Source organism: Chelonia mydas, chromosome 9, assembly GCF_015237465.2.
Source record: "Chelonia mydas isolate rCheMyd1 chromosome 9, rCheMyd1.pri.v2, whole genome shotgun sequence".
Taxonomy (NCBI): Eukaryota; Metazoa; Chordata; order Testudines; family Cheloniidae; genus Chelonia; species Chelonia mydas.
Genome location: NC_057855.1, coordinates 62686039 through 62704309, shown reverse-complemented (window position 1 = coordinate 62704309; position 18271 = coordinate 62686039). Strand labels below are relative to the sequence as shown.

Sequence of the window (18271 nt, the reverse complement as noted above, 5' to 3'; positions counted from 1 at the left end):
CCTGCTGGCCATGAAAGAGCCCGTTAGCAGTTAGCCCCTGTGGTGTTAGTGGTGGAGTTTGTGGCAGGGATAACGTTAGCTCCAGGGGTGTTAAAATAGCAGTGCTTGGAATACTTAACGGTGTTAGTGCCTGGGGGGTTAGAGTAGCCCGTTTGCCACACGGCTGGCTTTAGTGGGATATGGTAATTTAGAGAAAGGATGTTTGTGACAGCAATGGTGTTAGAACCCAGTGGTGTCAGAGTAGAGGAGGTGGCAAAAGCTGTGGGGTTAGCTCCTAAATCCTGGCAAATTCTAACACTTGAAGGTCCTCTGAAGCCTCCCTGATGTGCCCTAGTTGTCGTCACCTTTTCGTTGTCTGTCACTGATGTAAACTGACACAGCTGCCGTACCCCACCCCAGCGTCACTTCCTGCAGCGGCAGGTGAGGCAAGCCCTTGCTGGGAGCTGAGTCAGCTCTCTGGCATGACAGGCACTGAGGAAATGTCAGATGCATTCGGGGTCTGTATGCTCCTCACTCGCCCTTGAGCAGAGGGGAGTGCAAGCCTGTGGATGTCAGATTATCCCACATCTGCCTATTGTGGGGTTCTTGTACCTTTCTCCGGGGCTGGGAAAAGTCAGAGATAGGATCGTGCACCAGATGGAGCATGGATTTGATCTAGTCTGGCCATTCCTAGGCTCCTGTTGCAGTGGCTGTGAGAGGACAGCCAGCTCAGTAGCATGCGTCCTTCCCTTCCCCCTGTTGTAGCAATGCTGCCATTGAGACAGTGGAGGGATAAGAAGCTGTGGGAGCATGTCTATGTAATAAGAGCTCGTCCACATGAGCAACGGTTGCACAGTCTAGCCCTAAATTTCCTGTGCTTCCCTGCTCTGGTCCTGCAGTCCCCATGAATATTGCAGGAGGGCATGTACTGTTCTTAATAATCAATTAAGCCTTTGCCCACCAAGCTTCCTCGCAGAGGCCACATGACTGCACGGGGGCAGATGAAGGTGACACTGAAGAATCAGCACTGGCTGGGGGCAGGAGGGTGTACCAGATGCAGCATGTAATTCCCGATGGTTGGGCAGTGTGTCCGTATGTCCAGACTAGTGGGGAAGGGGACGGGAGGAGGAAAGGACAGCTGGGATCCCAGCGTATCGGCACAGCTGTTGGGGAAGGTATGGATGCCTCCGGCTGGTGGGAGGGGGTAAAAGCCTCTCTCAAAGGGAGCAGCCTAGGGATTCAGGTCTGGTTCTGATCTCGCTGGCCAAACTCCATTGGCTTCAATAGAGTCACTCCTGATTTACACGGGTCGCAACTCCTTGTCACCCCTGCCCCCAAGTCAGGATCTCCTCTCCCCCTTGTCAGGAGACAGTCTTATTTTTTCATAGCCAAGGGCCAACATTGCCACTGCACTAGGTCTCCACCCTATAGGAGCAAAGATGCTTCCTGGGCTGGGCTCCAGTGGGACTGCACGTCTTGGTGCCATGCTGCTGCTAACGGTGAGGTCTGTAAAAGCTTGTAGCTGGTGGCAGGAGAAAGGATGATTTTGGAGGAATGGGAGTGGGGAGGCAAAAAGTTAATCAAGAGGAGGAGGAGATGGAGGCAAGGGGATTGGAACAACAGGAAAAAAATAAAGCCACCCAACAGCCCACACATTCCCTTCCAGCTTATAACTTTCCAAGGCTTTGGAAACCGCTCTTCTGCTTCTGGTGCTCCTCAAGGAGATCAATCACTGATTCACCCTGAGGACACTTACGTATCTCTCTGTCTAATGGAAAGCACCATATGAGGTGCCCTCTGGAGGCACAAATAACCAACGTCCTGCTTGTTTTCACTCCAGTAGGAGAGGGTGGTAGAACTGCAGTGGAAGAGGACCCTCTGACAGGGGTGCTCGGTTCTGCCTGGAGAGAAGGAAGGAGGATGGAAGGGAGATGATTGGGTGAAGATGGAGAATTGGCAGCCCTGAAGATGTCTACATGACACTACAGCCAGTTACACCACAGCTACGGTCTCACCCTTTGTGTTCAAACATGAACGCTACATGGTTGTCCCCTAATGGCAGCTGACTATGGTAACACAGAGGCTGCCTTGCAGTGGAGGCTATGCAGCTCCCTGAACAGCTCACAAACCAGTCGCTGCTCTAAGAATAAAGCTAAAGCAAAGAATAACACAGTAAGTCAGCCCAACTGGCAGGATGTCCACAGAGGTCATTGCATCCTTGAAGTCCCTACGTTGCCAGGAGTATCTAAGCAATAGGGATCCACAAAACCAGAGCAGTCTATCGCAGCGTGGGAGTGAGGTTGAAAAACATACCAGCTTAGCATGGAATGAAAACAGCATGCAAGCAGCTTTCATTTCACAGGGAGTGGAGAGGGAGAGACATGGGCGGGGGGAACATCAGACCCACGATGTTAGAGGCACACTTTTTTTCGGATCCTTTTTTAACATCAACAGCAAAAATAAACTAAAATAAACCAAAAAGGGGTTAAATAAATATCACAGTTTTGTTTACATTAAAAATGCTCTAATAATAATCAAGATAAGTCAAATTAATCTTATTAATAATAATAAAAAATCAAACAAAGAAGAAGATGAAAGCCCCCGAGAATTCCTGCCTGGATGGCATTTATAGATGGAAGGTTTGTGTGGCTGGGTTATTGTTTGGGGATCATGCCCTTGATGGCTGACTCCCGGTTTACATACGTGGCCCAGTAGACCAGGTTGAAAATGGCGAAGAGGACAGGGAAGACAATGCGCGACATCTTGTCCACCTTGCTGACGCTGTTGTAGGTCTTCTTGCTTTCTGGGGGCTTCTCCTCCACGCGGGGGCCCTTGGGGGACACGGTGGCGGTGGCGGTGGCGCTCTTGGAGATGGTGGGCAAGCTGGGGTCCTTGGCGATGTTGAGGGCGTACGTTGTGCCCACGATGTTGTAGGTGTTGTTGGCTTTCTTGGCCAGCACCACCGGCTCTTTTTTCTAGGGGAGGGGGGAAAAATCTGTATCAGACCATGTAAAAGTGTAAGGAGAATGTTCCCCCACTCAGCTGGCAGCTGTGTGGGTGGCAGCCGTACTGCGACCCAAAGGAAAAGATGGTGCGGGGAGAAGACTAGTGTTCAGAAGCCTTGTCATCCCTGCTCTGCTTGGACTGCTGGAGACGGGGAAGATAGCATGCTGGATTCTCCTCTTGCTTACACCAGTTGGAAACGGGAGTCATTCCCTGGAAGTACAGCACACAGTGCCTAGCACTGCGGGGTCATGGGACTCCTACATGCTACCACGATACAAATAACCACCAAAGGTCCGGTGCCCAGCCCACTGGTAGCCCCTTAGCATTGCTCCAGTGGCACAACGGACACAGAGCCAGCAGGCTGGCTCTGCTCCAATCCCTCCCTCTTCCATGTAGGCAAAATCAGCACCTGATGGTACAGGGAGGCACTTTTGTCTCCATCTCATCTGGGCTGAATCTTGCTCTGGCACATGTGAGGAGTCACACAGTAACCATGGTGTATGTGGGAGGAGAATCAGACCCAATGAGCTCAGAGTCCTGGGAAAGAGCTCAAACGAACTATCTAGCCCTGCTTCCTGGCTCTTGTTGTGGTGAGGAGCATCACTGATATGGATTAGGGGTTGCCACATGTTTGTATTTGTCCAGTGGGACAAAGTGAATTACCTTGAGATACCGGGTTATATCATCGCGACCTTTGTGTCTTGATGTCAGGATACTTGTAACCCTGCATGATGACACCATGCGCTGCCTCTGTGCCTCAAGGGCAAGTCAGCCACCCTTTGCACTGCTGCACTGCATAATATGATGTCATGAGGATCCAAATACGTCCAAGGGACCTTTTAAAGTGCCTCATGAGCTAGGTTGGCAGGATGAAGGACAGACCCTGGCAATCAGGCTGGCCCATGGATTTTGGGATGGTGAGCATGGCAGGCCCAGCACTGAGAGACGTTTCCATCTAACCCTCCCATCTAGGGAGTGCTGCTATTAGGTGAAACAAATCCAGGGAGATATATGCACCTTCCCCACACATATCCCCTCTTACCAGTCATTGGGCTTATATGACAACCAAATTGCTAGCAGAGTGAGCTGATGGGAAGGGAACTTTCTGCAGCATGTGAAGAAGCTAAACTGGCTGTGGGTTGGTCACGCTGCATGAAGCAGAGATGCAAAATGCACAGCGTTGATGGCAGCTGGATGGCAGGCTCAAGTTTACCAATGGTGGAAATGGAGCATGTGTGTGGGGGGGATTTGGGCTAGGAAAGGGGATAGAAGAGGAGATTGGATCAAGGCTGTCCTGAGGATAAGACCAGACCCAGTGAAGGAAATCTGGTATGTATTACACAAGCTGACCTCATTCATGTAATGAAAAGCCCAGGGAGACTCCGACAGATTGCCCATATGTCCCACTCTACGCTCACTGTAGTTGCCACAGAGCAGATCCAGGTGCCAGAGCTGCAAGATGTGGCATCCTAGGAATTTATGCTGACAATGACACATAAGTGCAATGAATGTTTGCAGCTGCAATGTGGACAACAGTTGCTAGCAGCAACTGCTTTACGAGGGGGAAAGCATTTCACAGATGTGCCTGCTATCCCATGTAGACAGCACTGCTGAACATTCTCTGGCTATGGCTGGAACAGACCAGCCGGAGCTGCTAGGACAACAGCCTGGGAGGCAAGAGCCACAAGAGAGGCACTAACCCACTGCGTAATCCCAGGTCAAACCACTCTAGTTGCTTGTGACTCGATCACACCTGGCATGAAAGTCTATAAAAGCAGAAACGTCATTGCAATCCTTATGCTGCACCAGTGCTGAGTAAACAGCCTGCCCAGTGCGAAGCCAGCCTTTGTGCCCAGTGGGACGCCTGTAGGATTCTATTCAGCTCCAGCCTCCAGCCTGGTGAATTCATATCAATCACTATCTTTAGGTAACAAGGGGAGCTATCAGGCAATGGGAGCCCAATTCATCACCCGTGTCCTCCATTGACTTCACTAGAGTTCCACCAGGGACACAGCTGGCCCTCTCACTGTACATTCCTGTCAAATGTAGACATAATCACCAGAGTGCTGACTGAATAATGTGATGCCATCAGAGCTTTGAACATCACATCGCATCACCCACCTTTTCCAAGCACCTGGCCTTTGAAGTGCCTGTCAGCAGAGCTGGCCCACCTGTTCATAGTGAATAGCCCTAGTACAAAATTAGTTCCTTTTTCAGTTCACAAATTGTTCACTGAGCCAATCTGGCTTATCGCCTGGATGTTTCTTCTACTTCCTTTGACTGCTCACCATCCATTGTCCATGATTTGTCAGCTAAGTCACATGGCATTGTTCCTGCTCATAGGCTGGATGACTGCAAGTTTTTAAACTGAAGGAGCCTCAACAAACCCACTGCACTTTCTGCTATGAATGTTCAAGACAAATATTAACCTTTGCTAAAGAGTGTGAAACCTTCAGGATGCATGAATATTTCCAGGAAGATACTGCCACCTTCCAAATACATGTCAACAACAAATATTAAGACCCCAAGCGTCAGGGCGAACCGGACTCAGTGGTTATATCTGCAAAGGTTTTTTTTCCCGATTGCTTGTGCTCCAAAGGCTGCACGGTCCAGCCAATCAAGCCCCTTCACTCCCATACGTACCTGGCTATGGCCATTGACCATGCGTCTCCCTCTCCTGCTGAGGGAAGATTCAGCAGTGTTCTTGCAATCTTCCACACTAAAATGTGCCAGTAATTATGTAGGGTGAAACAAAGCTCCAGTGGCTGGGTTTTGTGAAGGTCACTTAGCAGAGGCTGGGACAGGCCACCCCACAACAGCAACACAGTCCCTCTCTAGCCGCTCTTCAACCTGTAGACTGCAGTGGCGGCAGCTGCTCTTGTGCAACACCTAGACAGGTGGTAGGGCATGGTCCATAGCCCATCCTCTGCATGCAAATTCCTCTGCATGCAAACTTAGTTGCAGGTACCCTCCTGCAGTACCTTGGGCATAGAGACTCCCCCACCTGTCTACTCTTTCTGCAGCCTCACAGTGCTGCTGAAGCACATCACGGGTGAATTTCACCCCATGTCAGTTACATCAGGAAAATCTGACAGTCCACAATGCATGTTCAGTGGGATGCTGCAGGCAGCAGCTGATCATTCTTGAAACCCATAATCCAATCAACACATTAAGTGATGGCAGGTCCAGTAATAACTCCTGCAATTGCACAAATAAAACTTCAAGTGGCAAAGTGCAAAGACTGATTAGACTAATGATCAGGCCACGATTGTAGTATTTTATTGAGAAGGTGGTAAGGATTGCTATTGTCTTCAGTGGTTAACTGAGCAACTGATTAATGATCAAATTAATTGGATCAGAGGAGCCACAATTAATTGTATATCCTCAAAGAAGGTGAGTTGTGTGAGCATGTTGCTAGCCATCAAGAGATACATAAAGGTTTGAAAATGTTTTACTATTTAAACACTACATATACTATGATTATTTCTTACCCTCGCTTCAGGGTGTGGTAAGATTATTAATACGTAATAATGGATTGAAAGAATGATCAATTACTGCTTGCAGAATTCTACTGAAGGTGCACTGCGGTTTATTTTATTGTTAATCAGCTACGTTACTAACTGGAGATGAATGAGAGACTGCAACTGACATGACATTTCTCAGCCTGGACAGTGTTTCCCTCCAAGAGGTGACCTTGCCAGCCTGGTGTAAGCATGTGAAAAACTTCTTGGCAGCTTTAACTACTGGTACTTGCTATAACAAAGACATTGTATCTCATGAACTCACTCACTGAAGTGAGTGCCTTCCCATTGGTTTCAATGGGCTTTGGGTCAGGCCCTTCAGCCCTAAGGAAGGCAGGAAGTGCAGGAATGCTTAAAGCCTAATAGCCTTTGACTTTCAACTGCTTGGGAGTGTGGTGTGTGATGACGCCTAGAGCGGTAAGGCTGCGCATGCATTGTAAAGAGCTTCCGAGGGTACCCTGGTAACAGAGGCTCAGAAGCTCAAGAAACCAGACACTTGAGCGATTGGCACACATGGTCTGTCCTTAGGTTCCCTGGGTTGTGTTTTATATAGTTGATGACTCACCAAAGATTTCAACAAGGAAAAACATGTTTATTACAATCAGATACAAACCAGTCCTCTGACCTCCCGGCGTGTTTATTTGTGTGGGATTCCCTTTGCTAGCGAAACAGAAAGGAAAATTGGAAAATCAAAAAGAGCAGAAAAACAACCCAGGTCCTTTAAAACCAGTACAGGTCTCACCATTGGGAGAGAATGTGTGGTCACCCTCCATCATTCATCACAAAGCTGACTTTACACACTGCATTCCTAATGGAGAAAATGCCGGGAAAGCTAGCGTGACAAGACATACATTTCTTATGCATTATAGACCTCTCATCACATCATGTTCCTGAGACAAGCTTCCCTCCTCCCCCCGCCGTACACACACACACACTGGTTGGCAATGAGATTTTTGCTGAATCTGATTCTGTCTGTATATAGCTGAGCCTTCTCCTTTGAGAGACTAAAGCCACAACCCAGGAGAGGTGGGTTCCATCCCCGACTCCGCCATTGACTTTCACTTACCTTCTCTGTGTCCCAGTTTCCCAGTCGGATAGTGATACCTACCTACCCCATAGAGGGCTGGGAGGATTAGTTCATTGCCATTTGTAAAGCACGTTTGGATCTTGGGCTGTGTTAAAGAAATGCAAAGGATCTGTCCTCTGCCATTAGTTATAGATAGGGTATTTGTGTGTCGTAGAACGTGGTTTGATTGCGCCCTGAAACATTTTCAGTTCAGGAAATTTTCAGTCTTAGGTTTGGAAGGGCACAGTGGACTCTACTGCTTTAGCTATGCAGTGGGAAGAGGGTTGGAGGAGGGGCTACAGAGTTGGCATGAGGAGTGGAGCAGAAGGGAAAGTGATTTCTGGAACAGTGGCTGGTGTGTTTGAAACGACAGGGCTCGCGCACACACTGGAGACCAGATCCCACACAATGTGGGTGCCGCATGTAGCACAGACAGTGGACCAGGTAGCAAGCGCTGAACAGAACAGGGAGAACAGAGAAATGCAACCTTGCATTAATGAGAATGATGCATGGCCACCAAGGGACTCCTGCCTATTAGCAATAATGAGGCCAAAGAGGGCAGCGTGTAGCTAAGCACCTCATTAGTATGATGAGGATCATATTTATGCCCATGTGGCCTCTGACATGATTATTCTTCATCATCATCCATCCCACTCTTTCTTCACCCTGCATACCTGCAGGGGAGCAGATAAGCCAGGGGCCTCCAGCTTGCTTTTGCTCAAGGCAGAAGACTTAACCTCACTCGTGCCCATGTGTAGCCTCTCCTTTTGTTTGTGCTGGATGGAGCACAAAACCTTTGCGGGATCAAGGCCCAAAAGCAGCAGGGCTGAGAGAAGGATGCAGCTAACCATCCAGATGGAGAAGGGAGAGGGAGGAGGCATGGCCAAGGAACGGCAAGTGGGCTATATCAATGGGCCTTTGAAGTGAAGCCAATTTTAGGGCTAAAAGGAGCCAATGGGCAACAATGACTCCCAAGGTACAAGATAATGGAGACCTGGGCCTGCGGACAGCAAGTAGGTAAGGGTGAGAGAACTCAGCAAGCTCTTGTTTGCTCTCGTGGGGGATGGGGGAAAGCACCTAGTAGAGGTGGGCCCGAGCCATTAAGTTTGGATCTGGAGCATAACTTTCCCAAGGTTTGGCAGTGATCCGATTGGGGATTTGGTACCAGTCCATCTCCTCTGGTGAGGGTGAGAACAAAACAAATGCACCACGTACAGTAACAAAGGGGAAAGAAGAAGCCATTCCCATATAAACTGGTTTCAATATCTGAGTTTGCAGGCTTGCTTTATGTGATGTTCACTGGTGAGCAGATGAGGCACACAAATCCCGTGTTGTTCACTCACTCACTCACACACTGTCCATACCGTTGGTCTCACAAAGACAAGGGAGGGAACCAAGATCAGAGACGAGTGAAAGAGTTTTGCTTATTTTTTGGGAATGTTCTTTGGTGACATTCACCCAGAGAAGACAAGAAGGAGAAGAAGCTGCCTGAGCTCAAGCTCACAAGTGATTAGAACCATGGCCTGAGGACCAGACGAGAAAGGAGCGATATCCTCTCGCCGCCTGACATGGGGACTTTACACTGCTGTGTTTCCAGGTGTCCGGTTGCAGCTACTCCAACTGGGAGCTGTTTTGCTCCCAGACGTTCAGGTGAGTGCAGAGCAGGCAAGGAGACAGAACTAAGCGGTGATGCTTGTACAGACAATGATGTCACTACAGGGAAGTAGCAGGTAGGCAGGCCCAGAGAAGGGACATTGTTTCTGGGTGGGACAATCATTGGCAATTTTCATTCTCACAAGTTTGGCGGCCTTTCCAGAGTCCGGTGACAAAGACCTGTTAGAAGTGATCTCTCTGGATGCCAGTTACAAAGATCACCATAAAGGTGGCCTGCATAGATTCCAGTGGTGACAATCCCACTGCAGTTGGTCCCTTGGGATTACAGTGTGGTCAGAATCCTCTCTAAGGCAGCCAATCTACCCATGACTGGTGTGGAATCCCCTCAGACGTGGCACCTCCCTTCAGAGGGTGCATCATCAGAGTCCAGTAGCAAGACTCCCCTTAGAGGCAAGCCATCTCCTTTCCAGCGATGAGGCTCTCTCGCCATAGAGGCAGTCCCTCCAGGTTCCATTCGGGGGCATCTCCTTAGTGGGACCATTCTGGGGATTCCTGTGGTGAGGTGGATTGTCCTGAAACCATTCATCTTTCATGGGCACCTCGGCCTTTTCTCCTCTCTGATTTATTGCTGCGATCCAGCACATCACTGGAGATTGCTCTTCAAAACCGATCCCCTGCCCTCAAAGAAAATCATTCCAGTGGGCACCAGAGACCATTCTCCAATTTGATCTATAGCCCCAGGTCTGCGGCGGCAGCTCTAACCTTGTGAAATAGAACTACTGCAAGAAATTCTTTGATCCAACAGGGCGCAGCACACACCCCTTCCTCTTAGAAAGCAACAAGCGACGGCGAGACACAAAAGGCTTATAGGAGCTTCGGTTCCAAGAAGCATTAGTCGAACCATATCAGAATGTGGGCTGGGTAACTTTCTCATGAGATCTGTGGTGCTTCCTGATTTTGCTTGGATGAGAATTGCAAATAACGCAGCATTTCTTGTGGTATTTCGGCATTTCCCAGCTAGGGCCCAACAGAGATACACTGTAGCTGGGCTGTAAATTACTGGACAGATGAAGGGTGAGAGAAAGGGGAAATAACACACCAGCAGAAGGTACCACAATGTGCCTGGTCCTCTAGGCCTCTGGTGGCTGTAGTGATAGGGCAGATGTCTAGGTGGGGGAGGTCAGCAAGTTAGCAGATTCTACCGAAGTCCTGAAAAAGCAGGATAACTCCACAAAGTCAAGACACCCAGTCACCCTAATTGATGGGTTGTGTGGGAGAAGTTGCTGCTGTCCGTGCCATAGATAAAGAGAGGATTTTAGCCTCAAGGGCTGTTAATCTGGTCCCTTTCACCAGTGCTAACAATTAAACCTTCTTTTTCTTCTTCTTCTTCTTCTTCTTCCCCCTCATCATGGGCTGGGGCACTGGGCAAGCATCCATTGTCTTCACTGGGCTGAGGCAGCTCTAGGGTTCACTTGCTTACCATCTTCTTTGACACAATCCACCCACTACTTCCTCAGCTTTCCTTGGGGTCTCTTTCCTACCCCCCTCCTGCCATGCTGCCTGCACCAGGTCCTCTTCATTCATCTTCTGTATGAGACCAAACTAGCAAAGTCAGGCTTCCTGGATTTTGTCAGCTACATCAAGGACTCTGACTTCCACCCTAAAGCTTTCGTTTCACAGCCTGTCTCTTTTATTGTGCAAAGGCATCTCATGGTAAACACCTATAGGCGTTGAACCTGCTGCCTCTTTACTGCCCAGGCTTCTGCACCATACAGCACTGTGGGTGCACCACTGAGCTATACAACTGGGCTTTTAAGACTACAAATTAAGTGCGGTAGTAATAGTCACAAGGGTGAATAACAAGCCCTCTGGCTTCAGGGACAGCTTTCCAAAGACCAGAGCTCAATTTGGGCATATCACTGTTAGCTTTATTGCTGGTACAAATATTCCTAACATTGCCAACATCCAGTCTTAAGCCAGTGGGGTGTTTTTGCTTTTTGTGGGTGTTTTTTTCCAGATTCAACCACCTAACTTGTCATTTGTTTCAAGATCCGTTCATGGAAAGCTGAAACTGAGCCATCGCGGAATCATCACAACACTCTGACTAGAAACATATCAGCAGGATAGAAAAGCAGAACAAACATGGGGATGTAGCTAATTCCCAAGCCCCATGAGCCCACCACTCTTCCTGGAGTGCTCCTTTAATAGTTGGTGTTAGACGTGGTGAGAAAGAGAATAGAAAATACATCCAAAATGGAAGGAATCTGGTCAGCTTTCCTGATCTGTAACATGACCAGAAGTGGGTGAAGCTCATAAGGATGGATAAACACCAGGTAGATAAGCACCACAAACTTGGATGTTTATCTGACTCTCTTGAGTCTTAGGCTGCAAATCTCACAGAAAAGGCTCCCCTTGTAAGATTTTGGGTACTTCACATATCCGCATTACATTACTGCAAGGACAACATTTCTCATGGTATCTTCGTGCTATTTTAGCACCTCTGATTCAAAGACAGCAATTCAGAAATAAAGGCATTTTTTAAAAAAGTGAACTGAAGGTTTTTTGTTTTTAACTTCTGGAATCATTTGAGCTGGGTTTGGTTTAAGTGATGGGTGAAGAGCCACATCCATCCTTATTTTATCCACTCTGTTCTGCCCATTCCTGATCTGACAGCCACTGATGTCGATTGGAATCATTCCATTGACTTCACTGGGTCTTTAATCTCTATGGGCCAAATTCAGCCCTATCATGTGAGGTTGATATCAATGGCGTTGCACCTGCTTCCATCAGGTCTCAACTGGCCTTACAGAACCACTCTGCTAGGCCATCTCTTTTGAAGTGCAGACCAATCTGTAGCATCACACTGGTGAAAAGAAGATGCAAGGACGCAGAAGAGGCAGGGAATCAACTTTAGAGGTAACGAGGGCTGGGCTTGCTATGGCAGGGCTGATATTGGCTCTAGTTTTTTAATCTGCCCCCCAATCGCACGTTGCCCCCCTCTTTGACCTTGTTTGCAATGCTGTGGCTCAGTCAAAATCAAAAGACTGAACTATTGAATTCCCTCTCCCCAGGTCTTCTTTCAGTGATGCAAGATATTTGCACACAGTCCCTCAACAGTTCCGAGCAGCAAATTATCATGCAAAAAAGAAAAAAAAAAAAAGTGCTCCAGAACCAAGAACAAGGACAAGCTGATTTTGAAATTGATTCAATAAATATAAACAAGGGAGCAGCGTGCCATAACAAGCGATTCCTCTGAGCAGCCCCAATTAGATCAGTGTGGAGGGAGGAGGGTGTCAATGAAGGCCAGCGATGGCTGTACAAAGGAAGCTGTCAGAGATGCTGATCCGAAGCCAGAAGAGAAAACCTGGGTGATACCCACTTATTTTCTGCCAGTTGCTGCTTCAGATTCAGTAGCCGTCTGCTAATGGCTGAGGGTAACCCCTGTTAAAATCACCCTCCCTCTGATATGCTTGTTCTGCACTGTGGGGAAAGCATGGGGCATCCACCGTGACGGGTGGTGAGGGAGCAAGGTGCGTGAGGCTGGCAGCTTCTCTTCTTTAATGGGGCTAGCATCACACCAAGCACCTGGCTTTGGGGCTTTATGCTGGCGCATCAGGGCAGCAACATGGCGCAAAATGCAGCAGGTAGTGAGCAAAGGAAGAGAGAAATTGAACCACACAGAGACGTGCACAGATGCAACCAGAGAGAGACAGGCACACATACACTCACGCACACGCACACAGAGGGAGGGACAGATGGAGACATGAGTGTTGTAGGAGTTTTTTCCCAGCTAATGATAAAGACAATACATTACACCAGCCCTTTCTCCTTCCACCCCCAAGAACCACTCCAGTCAAGACCTGAATTGATGACCCCAGTGAATAGCATCCAGCCTACTGGAATGTGCCGGGCTGCATGTTACCCACTCCTGGTCCCAATGCAGCTCTCTCGTGGGGCGTTTCTTTGCCCTCCCGTGCTCCCTGGCCTTGCCTACAGGACTCACCTTCATCTCCTGGGCCTCCAGCACCTTCTTGCCATCCCAGGCCCAGCTCCGCTTGGTGAAGTAGTTGACAGTGGCAAACTCGATCAGCGCAGAAAACACGAAGGCGTAACAGACGGCTATGAACCAATCCATGGCCGTCGCGTACGCCACTTTCGGTAAGGAGTTTCTGGCGCTGATGCTCAGTGTGGTCATGGTGAGGACGGTGGTGACACCTGCAGGAACAAAGCAGGAGAGAACGGTGCTGTCAAAGCATGCAACCATGTCTGTGTGCCTGGTCAATGAGCTATCTCTTCCCACTCTCTCTTTGTCCTTCCAGGTAGAGATGCCATCACACCCATGCGCCAAATGCACCAAAGGCGCAGGTAGGGCCAGCCCCATTGATTTAGGCCCACTTACCTCAGCAATGAGTTTGGCCAGATGCGGGATTCAGGAGGCCTGAGTTCCATTCCTGGCTCTGCTACTGGCCTTCTGGGTGACCTTGGGCATGTCACTTCACCGCTCTGTGCCTCAGTTTCCCCTTACACCTCTTGTCTACTTAGGATGGCAAACTTTATGAGGCAGGGCTGATCTCACCATGTGTTTGTACAGAGTCTAGTACACTGGTGCTTCTGGTTGCTACCATATAAAATAGCAAACAGTGGTAGTGGTAAGGTGCAGCCAGCCAGGCAGATCTAACTGGACATTTGTGAAGGAGATGCTATTAGGACATTTAAAATTGTGTTTTGTGGAGTATTTACTACATATCTGTCTGTGCTCCCCTCCTTACTTCCTCCCACAAGAAAATAACTAACACTTAAGACTTATACAATCTTTTCCATCTGTTGACCTCAAAGAACCTTACAAAGGTGGGTGAACACAATTAACCCCATTTTACAGATAGGGAAACGAGGCATGGAGAGAGGAAGTGGCTTGCCCAAGATCACATAAAAAGTCTTTGGCAGAGTTGGGAATAGAGTCCACGTATCTGGACTTACAGGATGGAGCACTCACCACTGGACCATGCTATCAAGAATTTTTGCAATTATTCATTGCAAAATGGCTTTTTAAACTAATGATGTTCTTCATGAAAAATTGTTAACATTGTCAAAGCTTTTCAATTCATGTAACAACTTGTGTCTTTTTCAAGTTTAATACAGCACCCTGTATTTCTTTTCAGAGTAACAGCCGTGTTAGTCTGTATTCGTAAAAAGAAAAGGAGTACTTGTGGCACCTTAGAGACTAACCAGTTTATTTGAGCATGAGCTTTCGTGAGCTACAGCTCACTTCATCGGATGCATAGCATATCGTGGAAACTGCAGAAGACATTATATACACACAGAGACCATGAAACAAAACTTCCTCCCACCCCACTCCCCCGCTGGCAACAGCTTATCTAAAGTGATCATCAAGTGGAGCCATTTCCAGCACAAATCCAGGTTTTCTCACCCTTCCCCCCCCCCCCCCACACACACACATACAAACTCACTCTCCTGCTGGCAACAGCCCATCCCCCTTGGGGTGGGAGGAAGTTTTGTTTCATGGTCTCTGTGTGTATATAATGTCTTCTGCAGTTTCCACGATATGCTATGCATCCGATGAAGTGAGCTGTAGCTCACGAAAGCTCATGCTCAAATAAACTGGTTAGTCTCTAAGGTGCCACAAGTACTCCTTTTCTTTTTATGTATTTCTTTTGTAGACACAGAATATCTCAGAAGTACCCCTAGCATACCATACCACTTCAACACTACAAATAAGTATGTATTTATCTGGTAAGGTACGGTGGAGTTTAGTGACAGGCCTGGAGAGTGGGCTCCTTTCTGCAGCATGCAAGTTAAACATGGTTGGGAATTTGTCAATGAAACTTTTTTTTTCCCATCAGAAAACACCGATTCATTGAAACTGACACTGTTCCTCAGAAAGGCTGTGTTCCAACAAATTTTTTGACTCAAAAATTTGTTTTGAAATTGTCAGAAGATTTCATTTTGATGTTTTTGAAATGAAAAACTCTGGTTTTCTGGTTCAAAACAAGATTTCATTTGAAATGTAAGCCATTTATAGCTTAAAAAAATGGCAAAATTGAAATGAAATGTTTCAAAATTATTGAAACATGAACCGAAAGGGTTTTGCATTTTCAGTTTGCAAAAATTTTCTAGATGTTGACTTTGTCCTGATTCAGGATGGGTTTTTTTTATTTTTATTGTTAGATCTTGAAACTTTTTATGGGACAGGAAAAACCATTTCCCATCCAGCTCTAATACAAGGCTCCCTCACAGCTCCCTGCCAATCTGCCTCAAGCATGATCTGCAAAGAGGAACCTCTGAAGGAATGAGTCTCCATGGTCTGTTCAGTTTTGGCCTCCCTGCTTAGAATGCAAATATGGGTGCCAGTTCTGGCAGTAATGGGACACCTGTCCCTGGGCAACTGGACTGAGATCAACCAATTCATTTCACACAGGCCAGCACACATGGAGATCTGAACCAGCAACCTGAAAGTGAAAGACTCCGTATCCCATTATCCATTCTCAGAGCCTCCAGCTTCCCATACTTGTGCATTGCCAGGAAATTAAGCAGTTTTCGCTACTTCACTTTTCTGATATCATCCATCTGGGCAGGAAATTTCTAAATTTCAAAGTCTTCTTTACTTCGGACTCTTATAAATGGACCCACTTTTCTTTTTTTTTTCTTTTAATTGCCAGACATTCACTATTTGATGTTTTTATCAAGAACGTTATTGAAATCTTCATCTATTAGAAACCTGGTGGGAGGCAAACGAACAAGGTCAAAACCTTGGTTGAAAGGGTTTCTGCTATCACTAATTGCGACAATAGTTTCTGTCTTCCCCACACCTTGCACACTCTAAGGTCACTATCACCTGCCATCAGAGGTGGAAGATTAAAATATCATTGGAGAGGCAGGGGGGCTGGACCCAGCTCTATCCCAGCCCAGTGCACCGGGGAGATCTGGGAGTGGGAAGTGGGATGCTGGAGAGCAGGCCTGCCCCAAACTCACCCCAGCAGAGATGTCTCCACTCCTGTCCCATGGGGCTGGACCCAGGGGATGGAGAGTGAGCCCTCCCACCCTGCATTCACTCCGGCTCCATCCTGTCCCACGGTCTGGGCCCCGGGATTGGAGAACGAGCCTGGGCAGCAGCGGCTCCCTCCTGACCTTTGGTGCTGGCCTGGGCCAGGCTCCAGCTCCAGCCAGTTGGCTCTCGCCACTAGGGGAAGGCTCAAGGCGCCCCCTGCAGCATCACATGGCATGCATCGGCACTGTGACTGCAGAGATGGGCATGTACATGGGGGCAGCCAGGGAGATGGTGAGGTAGATAGATTTTGGGGGACTGAGCCCCCTCTAGCTCTAGCAGACTGCCACCTACACCTGCCATGCTTAAATGGAGCCCTCTCTGATACCAGCAACTGTTGTAGAGGGAATGAGGAGACCCTGGTCTCAGGCCTTGGCAAGTAAGGAGGAATTCATTTTAAAATAGTTTGTTAATATATTTGTAACTCTGGCCCGACCTTCCGCCTCTGATAGCAAAGTGAAAAGATATTGTGTAAAGAAATGAAAATAATTACAATCAGTTTAAGGCACAGTCCTATTGACTCAGCCCAGGGATCAGCACATGCACAGGTTGGACCAGAAGTGTAATCAGCAAGTACAAGCTGTGTATGCAGACCCATCGCCCTCTTTCCCATATACACCTGTTACATCCCACAGCCACCATGTCAATAGAACCTCGAACAAAGCAGGCGCAGCCAGTTCTGTGTAACTGGCTTATCAATATCTAGATTCTTGTTATTATTCAGGAGAACTGATCAGGAATTTGTCAATAAACAGGTTTTTGCTGAAGAATACTGATTCTTTGAAACCCAAACTGTTTCCGTGAAACAGGGTCAGTTTCGATGAATGCACTGACTTGAAAATTTTTGGGGAAAAAGTGTCAATATTGACCAAATGGAAAATTTCAGTTTTTTGTGTTGAAATTTTTTTTCATTTTTAAAAGAGGGAAAAGGTCAGAACTGAAACAAAACATCTTGAAATTATCGAAACAAAACATTCTGACTGACCCAAATTGATTTTTTAGAACATTTTTGATTCATGAAAATTGTCAGTATTCTGAGTTTTCATCCCCATTGGGACAGGAGAACTTTTTGACATCTTGAAAATCTTCATGGGAGGAGAAAACAGTTTGCTGCCCCTCTCTATGACTCAGCACTGATTTGGCATCACTTGGGGTTTTCTCACTGATTCCAATGGCTGCACGATGGGCTATTCTGAAGAACACTAATGTAGGGTGCTGTGGGAAACACGGGGGAAGGCATGGAGCTCACAATCAGTCATATTTCCAGTAAAAAACAATCCCCACCAAGTACAGTAAAATCTATTAAACAGCAGAGACAACAGAATGTTCCATTTACATGAGGGGCCACTGGACAAGCAAATTTCTGCTGGGTTCTGCCAACAGGTCAACAACATCCATGATCAGTCAGAGAGCTAACAGTGTTATCCAGGGCACCTGAACTTGGCCCACTGCCCAGAGAAAACCAGCAGCAATGGTGTCTCCACGTTGCACCTCGGCCTCAATCCTGACTAGAGGGAACACGAGGCTGAAGGTAGATTCTGCTAGGATTGTGAACCTTCTCAATGACCTTGCCCATGGAGGGCAGATTTTAACCCAAGTGCTATCTCCTAGGCTTATGGATTTCAGGTAATGACTGGCTTGCTACAGAAGAAAGGCTCTGACACCTGCTCCTTACTCATCCTGACTTCTTCTTGCCTCTCAGCCATCCTCATCCTGTTCTGAGTTGCCTCCATCCTTGCCTCTCCTGTTCTCAAGGTGTCTCTTTCCCCCTTGTGTCCCATGTGGTGCATAGACATAAGCGGTTAGGCTGATTAAAATCCAGGCTGGCAGTGCTTCGGAGATTCAGATTCTGGCTACTTCAACCTTGCCGCTTGCCCACCAGATAGGCATTAATAAGAGGTCTGAGGAAGGATAAAACCTGCCATCACGAACATTACTCTTTAGAAGTTAAAATGAAAGGTGGCAACAGACACCGCATATGCCTGCCTACGCTCCTGGGGCTGGCATGCTTCAGCAGAGTGC

The 18271-nt window shown here is 47.7% G+C and overlaps 1 protein-coding gene across 3 annotated transcripts in view; it reads right to left on the bottom strand.

Annotated features, from left to right (window-relative positions):
* Window positions 1-246: 246 nt before the first annotated feature.
* The window catches only part of GABRA3 (gamma-aminobutyric acid type A receptor subunit alpha3), a 128341-nt gene continuing 110316 nt past the window's right edge, over window positions 247-18271 (bottom strand). For 2 of the 3 annotated variants that reach the window (XM_043522112.1, XM_043522111.1), the window contains 2 exons: window positions 13186-13401; window positions 247-2954 (listed from right to left, as the gene is read on the bottom strand). In XM_043522112.1, coding sequence (XP_043378047.1) covers window positions 2524-2954; window positions 13186-13401 — 647 coding nt within the window. In that variant the 3' untranslated portion in view covers window positions 247-2523. The remainder of the gene's footprint in view (window positions 2955-13185; window positions 13402-18271) is intronic. The other variant, XM_007063938.3, reaches the window with a different exon arrangement.